Source organism: Toxotes jaculatrix, chromosome 5 (genome assembly GCF_017976425.1).
Source record: "Toxotes jaculatrix isolate fToxJac2 chromosome 5, fToxJac2.pri, whole genome shotgun sequence".
In the NCBI taxonomy this organism is placed as follows: Eukaryota; Metazoa; Chordata; class Actinopteri; family Toxotidae; genus Toxotes; species Toxotes jaculatrix.
In genome coordinates this window covers 12,814,675-12,823,360 of record NC_054398.1, presented here as the reverse complement: position 1 = coordinate 12,823,360, position 8,686 = coordinate 12,814,675, and the positions used below count along the sequence as shown (strand labels likewise).

General features: G+C 41.5%; 1 protein-coding gene across 1 annotated transcript; it reads left to right on the top strand.

Moving 5' to 3' along the window:
* Positions 1 to 4,463: 4,463 nt before the first annotated feature.
* On the top strand, positions 4,464 to 8,554 carry arsa (arylsulfatase A). The gene is made up of 8 exons (XM_041038797.1): positions 4,464 to 4,744; positions 5,708 to 5,948; positions 6,052 to 6,270; positions 6,526 to 6,695; positions 6,964 to 7,088; positions 7,346 to 7,473; positions 7,566 to 7,668; positions 7,779 to 8,554. Exons 1-8 carry the CDS (start codon positions 4,524 to 4,526, stop codon positions 8,072 to 8,074), a joined length of 1,503 nt encoding a protein of 500 aa, XP_040894731.1. The 5' UTR covers positions 4,464 to 4,523; the 3' UTR covers positions 8,075 to 8,554.
* The last annotated feature ends 132 nt before the right edge of the window (positions 8,555 to 8,686 follow it).

The following is an 8,686-nucleotide window of genomic DNA, read 5'->3' as shown; positions in this document are numbered from 1 at the left end:
GGAACTGCACAGGGACACACCAACTGGATCACAGGAGGTGTTGCAGGTGCTGTTTACATCTGACCGCCATTGTGTATTCTGTGTGTGTGTGTGTTTGTGTGTGTGTGTGTGTGTGTGTGTGTGGTAGTGGAGCAAAGACAAAAATGACATTACCATTCATTGTGACAGTAACATCTCCTCAGTATTTTGTGCATAGGTGTTGTGTAGATGCAGAGAACTTTTGCTCTATGTTTAGTACAATGAGAGCTCCAGTGCGTGAGCCGTGAATGTCGACAAAAGTGCATATTACCCCGGCAGGTCCTCAAACATTTATGAGTTCTTCAGCTCATGTTGCTCCACAGAGGCCTGTTAGATTTCATTGCATAATTCTGTGCTCTGTTCCAGCCTCCGTTGTGCCAAGATGTTTTCTATCACTGCTCCCTCAACTCACAATCCGGAATAACAATGACTTTTCATCATCGAAAGGACTGGTTGATCCCAAGTCATACAGGACGTTGTTTCAAAATGGGCTCACACAGCTGCCTTTAGCAAATACCCCCGACTATCTTCATAGCATCTTGAATGTTATCTTGCCACTACAGCTAAATTAGGCTGTGTTTTTGTATGCTTTTCTAATACTGTGCTGAAACCATGTGTAATAACTGTTATTTATCATGATGAAGTGCAGTTTGTCTGTGAAGTCAATAATGAAAACCACAGGATATGGAACACTTTAGGTGTTATTTTCAATTTGCCCTTATTCATCACTATATCTTCTCTCAGGACCAACTTCAAAGATGTTGTGGTGTATGCTGCTCAAAATGCATTTGCATGACGACAAGATAATAGCCGGCTCGCTTATTTAGAGACGTTCTGCTGTCAGAGCAGAGTTAAATCAAAGTATTAAGAGCTGTTCTGTTCGGAATTACCCACTGATTCATCCTCACACCTTACTTCTATCTATCTATCTATCTATCTATCCATCTATCTAGCTCTTGTTTTCTCTGTTTTCTCTTTCACGCTGCATCTCTATAGTTCTCCTCTTAAGCAATTTGCAAAGGTGAGAAAGTATAAGATGAGATTTTTTTCACTGAGAGAAATGGCAGGAAGAGGCAGAGCTGTGGAGGCAGGCGGGAGGCAACTATATGAAGACATGAAAGAAAAGGTTTATCCAACCGGGAAATGTCAGAAAGCTAATCTGCAATTTCACATGTGCTGAGATACATATCAACACTCAATGGCCCCATTACTGCTCAAAGTATTGTGTAGCACAGCCTGAGAGATCAGATTTAAAAGAGATGGTCTGTGGAACTAATGGTAGAAATCTTACTCAGACACTGATACTGTGATCAAGTGGCGCCCACTAGTGTTAAAACAGCTGACCAGCATTTTCTGGAGTTGATTTATACTGACTAGTGGTCCTCAAACACTGCAGCATTATTCTTCACAGTTTAACTCACAGGTTCTGACTGTTAATATCGTGTGAAAGGACAAACAGCAAGAAGAAGACAGGAAAAAAAATTGTTGCTGTGTGTTCACTGTTGGCTCACATCCCAATTATTACCTACTGTTCATCTTGTGAAGCCAAATAAAAACTAATAGCCTGTGCTGAAAACTGTGAGCATGGTATCTAATTTTTAAGTCGAAGAGAAGGAGGTGAGGAGAGCTAGATGAAGAGGTGGGGAGAGAAACTCTCCCCACAGGTGTGAGGCTGGTGTCCCTCTCTCCTTGTTTCTGTCCTGAGGGATGAGAGTGGATGGTGGGATTCATTATCTCCATCATCTCTGCAGGGTTGTTTTGTACCACCTCTCCCTCCATCTGCCTGAAGCAATCGCATTACAGGCACATGCACACGCTTGTAAGTGCACAAACATAAACGCACACAGGGAGAAACGTACACCTTTCCCATATGCTGTGAAAGCAGATGTTCCAAGCAAAAAGCTGCCCATGATTCACACTCACACAAACACACACACACACACTCTGTCATGGGACGTTAAATCAGATGAGTTTTTCTGGCAGGACAATCCATCTTATATAAAGATGCCCAAATTTCAATCCCAAACAAATGCAGCAACACTTTCCTGAGCAACAGACAACACAGCATGGCAAGTGATGTTTTGCAGACATATGAACACAAACACACACACACATGCAGGCAAGGGTTAGGACCTTTTTTTTAAGCCTCAGCTACTTCAAGCTACTTGCTCTGCTCTGTTTGTCACTGACAACCGTTTTCATTTACTCACAGTAAAAGGTCAGAGCAGTCATCTTTTACTGAATCATAGTGCAGGCAGAGCTTTGTGACACACATACTGTCATTTATCCACAGCAGGTCTCCTCATTCCTCTGCATGACACATGCTTACCCATTAGATGGGCTGTTTGGCAAACACCCCCATGAGTCATTAGTTGTGGCAAAACCTAAATGGTCATTATCATGCTCCTAATTATGGCTGCTCCGAGACATTCAAACACAAGCTACTGTACTGATGATTGATTCATCATTTACCTGAACTGAGCATGACGCCTTGAAAACTTTGTGGTTGTAAATTTAAAATCAACACCTGTCATGTAGCGCCACGTTGTTCCCTGCAGAGATGTTTCCTGAGCTCAGGGTTTCAGACGATCAGATGAAGGGAGCTCCTGCAGTGAGATAGACAAAAGCTCTCTCCTATCTTTGGCTTTCCTGCATGCAACAGCTTCATATTTGTCTTTTATGTGTGCCTATGCATATTTGTGTCTAAGTGTGTGTTGTGTGCGTGTGCTCTCTTCTCTTCAGTTCACTGGGTTAAATATTAAAAGGTATTACTAGAGGCAGGGAATCTTCTCTTTCTTCCAGGGGGTCACACCGTTGGCTGAATACCAACACAAAACAACAACTTGATCATAAACACAGCTATGCACACACAGGTGTGCACACACATCAAGTACGTGCAGAACTAATGCTGATTACAATCATGACTACAATCATCCATGGATGGCTGGGTGAGTGTGCTATTCCTACAGCATGAAAAAAAAATACAAGTTGGAGAAGCAAAACAACAGAAAAAAAACAGCTTATAAAATTTCATCTGTATTTGTGGAGCATCTGCCTCTTTATATCCTTTATCTCAATTATATGTCTTTTTTTCTCTTTTCCTTTCTCTCTCTCTCTCTCTCTCTCACACACACACACTCACAGTAGCTGCTGAATGTAGGTCAGTCCTGTAGAGAGAAGTGAAAGTGAATAGTAAATCAAAACTATCTATCAGCCACAGCCACAGCAATGCTTCCCTGAGGCTAAACAGCAGTGCTGGACAGCACGCAAGCTACATGACAGCCATAAGTACATACACACACAGACGCACTCACACTGTGGTGAAAATACACAGGGGATGTTTTGCTTGATTCATCAGGACCAAAGAAAAACAGCTATTATCTGAATTCCAACAGCAGGCCACTCCTCTGTGAATCTGTTTCAGGTGTCAGCATTACTTTGCATATAATCACCTGGGAATCATCCATGTCCTGGTGATTAAAATTACATTTGTGTGTGGCTTTCTAAGTACTCATGTGCTTATTTTATCTCTCTATCTCTCTCTCACAGACACACACAATGCCAGCTTATTTAAATTCAGTCAGCACCTTCCTTTTCTTTCTCGGTCCACCTGACTGAAGCATGGCTCTGAGAATAAATAAATAAAAGGGCCCAGTACTGGACTGTACATCACAAAATCAGCTGTGACGTCCATTTCTTCTCAAACTGGTGGCTCCTGCAGTACTGCACCAGAGATTCTCTTGTTTGTGTAATTGACCATGTGTCAGGTCGAATCAGTGGCAGAAGCCAAGGTTACCACCAAGGACAGGAACTCAGCCGCAGGCCCTCAGACTAACAAGTTCAGTCAAGGGGCAGATAACACATCACATGTGCAGGGTGCAAAAACAGCACAGGACATTATAGACAGTCTCTGTCCTGCCACAGTAGGCAGGGACTGGTCCCTGGATATGCGCCAAAAAGCCCACTGTACACTTTTTTTTTTTTTTAACTGTGCAAAAATCTGCAGTTGTGAGTTCTAACATAAACACAGGGACTGTATAAAAAGGAGTAAATTCATTGTCATGAGAATAAATATCAAAGAACTGACAAAACACCAAATGTGCTTTACAATATCTTCCATAAGAAGCCTTTATGTGTTTTTCTGTCACAGTTTGTTTTGGGATGTGTAAAAAAATACTCAGACCTAAATCATAGGATTGAGCCTGACGTTTGAAACATTGTGTTGCTTTATATTTCTAACAGACAAAACAGGTTTATACAATGATCAGCCATTTTGTGGTTAGTTTGAGTGGATAAAAACGAAACCACGTAGTCCTACTCTGAACAATAAATCAGTTTACCTGCATTGTGTGGTCCAAAATAAGAAGTGAGACTACATTTCCTGGTCGTTCGTGACGTCAACTTTACGCGACAGTTTCCGCGAGCGAGCATGTGACGTTTTGTTTTGGTTCCTCTTTATGGACCTGGCGGCTCCTGGTCCTCATTGATATGTGAGACGACACAGGATGGCCTACACCTGCCTCCTCTTCTTCAGCCTCTGCCTGTTTTGCACCTGCGTGGCTTCGCCGCCGAACTTCGTCCTGCTTTTCGCGGATGATTTGGGTTTCGGGGATTTGGGCTGTTATGGACATCCCAGTTCACTCACCCCAAACCTCGACCGCCTGGCTGCGGGGGGACTTCGGTTTACAGATTTCTACTGCACCAGCCCCGTCTGCAGCCCGTCCAGGTACCGTCTGTAAAACACACATATCGACTGATATGATCCAATGTCCGTGTGTTAGAGGAAGAATCAGGCCTTAAAACGACTGGAGAAACAAATCAGCACATATTTTATAACTCTAAGATCCTTTAAAACTACTAAGTATAGGCTTGAACCCTTAAAATTATAGATGTGAGCGTTAACTATGCCTTAAAGCAACTGGTTAAACCCCTTAATCATTTATGTAAGAGAAGACTGATAAATATAAATGTGTGTGTTGAAATTTGCAGTAGTATAATGTGTGAATTAATAGTCCCTTATGATTTGGACTCTTCTCCATAGAAAATATTAATACTTCAGTAATTGTTAATTATTTATTTATGTAAATATATATCAGCAAGACTTTGAGCCTTAATTGGAATGTTATATAACAGGAGACAAAGATAAAGTAGTTAATATAAACTCAGAGCTGATTAACAGACACTGAAAATCCAGTCTAGTTCATTAGGTAGGTGTGTGTCTGCATGGCCCTGAAAAAGAGAAAAAAACAAACATTTTTAATAAAAAAAAATCAGATGGTGTCGCAATTTGATACCAGCACAGCAGAAATAATAATAATAGTGTCTGACAATGTGGCAGTTTATCACCACATTATAACATTCTACTTTATACATGAACCACAACAACTTGAGGGAGGAACTAAAAATGGATCATGTTGGATTTTTCTGTTGCTAGATCTGCAACCAAAACAGGAAATATCACATTACCTCATAAACCTCAACACTGCATTGTTGAACTGATTTGAACCCAGTGACCGAAGATGGAATCAGTTTTCAGCAATCAGCAATACTTGCGTTGCTCAAAACAAAACTGAGCAGTTTCATGGTTTTCCTTAATATAAAAACACAAACTTCTCTACACGTTATACACTTTCCAGTCCCTCCTATTTCTCTGAAATGACAGCCTTGTTTGGTAACAATGACTTTTCAGGGCATCATTGTTGACGGGACGCTATCAGACCCGCTCAGGCATCTACCCAGGAGTGTTGTACCCAGGCTCTGTTGGCGGTCTTCCTCTGAATGAGACCACCATCGCTGAGGTCTTGAAGCCTCTGGGTTATGCCACTGCTGCTATAGGGAAGTGGCATCTAGGATTTGGGGCCAATGGAATGTTTCTTCCAACCAGGCAGGGCTTTGATGAGTACCTGGGGATCCCCTACTCCCATGACATGGTCAGTGTGATTGAGTTTTAAAAGTTTTTAAATGTAATCTGTGATGATATTTGTCTGTAATATCAGCTTTAATAATCGTTCTTCTTGCCTGCTCTTTTCCCAGGGCCCCTGTCGGAACCTGACTTGTTTCCCTCCAGACGTTAAATGCTTCGGATTGTGTGATGTTGGCACTGTAACAGTCCCGCTAATGCACAATGATGTCATCAAGCAGCAGCCAGTCAACTTCCTGGACCTGGAAAGGGCTTATAGTGACTTTGCAACCAATTTCATCATCACATCTGTCAAGAAAGAACAACCTTTCTTCCTCTACTATCCCTCCCATGTAAGCAACAAATATATTGTGAGAAGGAGTCCTGCTCAGGCAAGCAAAACAACACTTAAAACCAGTGTAGAATCAGAGCTTTGTCCTGGTCCGTTAAGACTAAAAATGTGTTTTCAAAATGAGGAATTTTCAAAGGTTTTCAAAGCAAGAAAACCCACAATGTTTTCAATTCCCTGTTGACAGATTATAGTAACTCAGTGCAGTGAGACAGTAAATACTACAATAATTGACCCCTTCTTCTGCTTCCTCCTACAGCACACCCACTACCCTCAGTATGCAGGTCCAGGGGCAGCTGGGCGATCTTTAAGGGGCCCATTCGGAGATGCTCTGTTGGAATTTGACAACACTATAGGAAACCTACTTACAACCCTGGAGAAGACAGGAGTGATCAACAACACACTGGTTTTCTTCACTTCAGATAATGGGTTGGGTTGTTTTGCTTGTTTTTAAATGCAAATGAATCTAAGGCCCGTGTCTGTCATTATTTTCATACTTTCTGAATGTATTACTGACATTTTAATCTTTCTCCACAACCAATAGCTGTTGTGTAGTAGCATGTTTATTCTCTGCTCAAAGGTCAAGTTGCATGATATCTTTGTCCTGTTTTATGTTAGATTTATGGCCTTGGTCTTGAGAAATTGCTTTTACGGTTTTTTATCATATGGTGCATTATTCCTGTCTGTGTGTGTGTAGACCTGAACTGATGCGTATGTCCCGTGGCGGTAACGCTGGCCCTCTGAAATGTGGGAAAGGCACCACATATGAGGGGGGCATGAGAGAGCCGGCCATTGCCTACTGGCCAGGGACCATCAGGCCAGGTCAGGACACCTTAGCTGGCAGATTGTATACATTTAGTGTTAAAGCTGTGCTAATATCAGTTTTCATTTTCAAACATCACATTGGTGTTTTTGCATGTTTCAGTTATATATTTTTTTTCAGATTTGATGCCTTCCATACATCAACTGGTTTCCTTTCATTTTAGTATGATGCCATAATGAAATGCATTGAAACCCATTTACATGTGAATTTTTAGCGATTTCTTCTGCGGCCTCTTTTTGTGTATGCATCGCTTTAGGTGTGACTCATGAGATGGCCAGCACTCTAGATATCCTCCCCACCATCACAAATCTGGCAGGAGCCAAACTGCCCCAGGTGATGCTGGATGGGGTCGACATGACAGAAATCCTTGTCAACCAGGGAAAGGTAGTGGCATCATACCTTACACTCCGCAGATATTGAAATATTGTGAAAAAACAAGATGTATTCTTTCTTTATCTTTAATCCTTGTTTTGCAGAGTAAAAGGGAGACGATGATGTTCTACCCCACAGATCCTAATGAAATGTACAGTCTGTTTGCTCTCAGGCTGGGGAAGTACAAGGCCCACTTTTACACACGAGGTACGGTACACTCCATGTACACAGTTTGTTGAAAAGCCAAGTTGAAACATAATCACAGAGTCAGAATTGAGGTGGTTTTTGACTCCTGGTTGTTCGTGTTTGTGTATCAGGTGCTACCCACAGCGGCACTACCCCAGACCATGACTGCCCCGTATTCGCAGTTCTCAAGGCCCACAACCCCCCGCTGCTTTTTGACCTGGAGTCTGACCCCTCTGAGAACTATCCTCTCTCTCTGGTGGGAAGACCTGATCTCCAAGCCGTGCTGGAGAACATCAAGAAAGTCAAGGGGCAGTTTGAAGCCTCCATGGTATTTGGTGAGAGCCAGATATCAAAAGGAGAAGACCCCAACCTGGAGCCTTGCTGCAATCCCCAGTGCAGCCCCAAGCCCAGGTGCTGCCAGTGTTGATGGAGACAAATTTTCACAACTGTTAATGCAGGCAATGTGGGGAGGGTTTCAGGTACTGCACTGCTTTTACCCTAAATTTACTCAATGAAATCAGAAGTGATGCTCATTTTGTAATTATGCATCACTACTTCCTTGTGTTAAGCTTTCAGTACTGTTAATACTGAAAAGAAATATTGCAAATAATCTGTTTCCTCAGTGAGGAGATTACTTCCTTGATTTTAATATTGATTATGTTTAGAACTAACTATGTACTGTATATATTTCCTGACTTGAATACATGTTTTAATAATCAATTCTTTATGTACTTTCCACTTCAAAATTCTTTATTATTATAAAATTCTTGAATGACTTAAATCTTGGATTTTGATGTGAAAATATTTTCAGTCACACAGTCAAGAGTAGATGTGAATAAAGACAACAATAAAGGATTTGGACATCAAGCATATATTTTATTCATAAGACCAAATCCATGACAAGGCAGAGTGTTTTTTTTGTCATTTTTTTCTTTGTTTTTCCCTTGAATTTTACAAGTTCTTGTTTTTAAAGATACAAGATAGGATATGTTTGTTCTGTCACATACTGTTTGCTCTAGGTATACAGAGAAGAATCTTG

Bases quoted from the DNA above. Each gene is read 5' to 3' on its own strand.
- arsa (XM_041038797.1), top strand. From the start codon at position 4,524: ATGGCCTACACCTGCCTCCTCTTCTTCAGCCTCTGCCTGTTTTGCACC. The intron at 6,271-6,525 runs GTAAGCAACAAA...TTCCTCCTACAG, and splicing joins TCCTCTACTATCCCTCCCAT to CACACCCACTACCCTCAGTA. The intron at 6,696-6,963 runs GTTGGGTTGTTT...GTGTGTGTGTAG, and splicing joins TTCTTCACTTCAGATAATGG to ACCTGAACTGATGCGTATGT.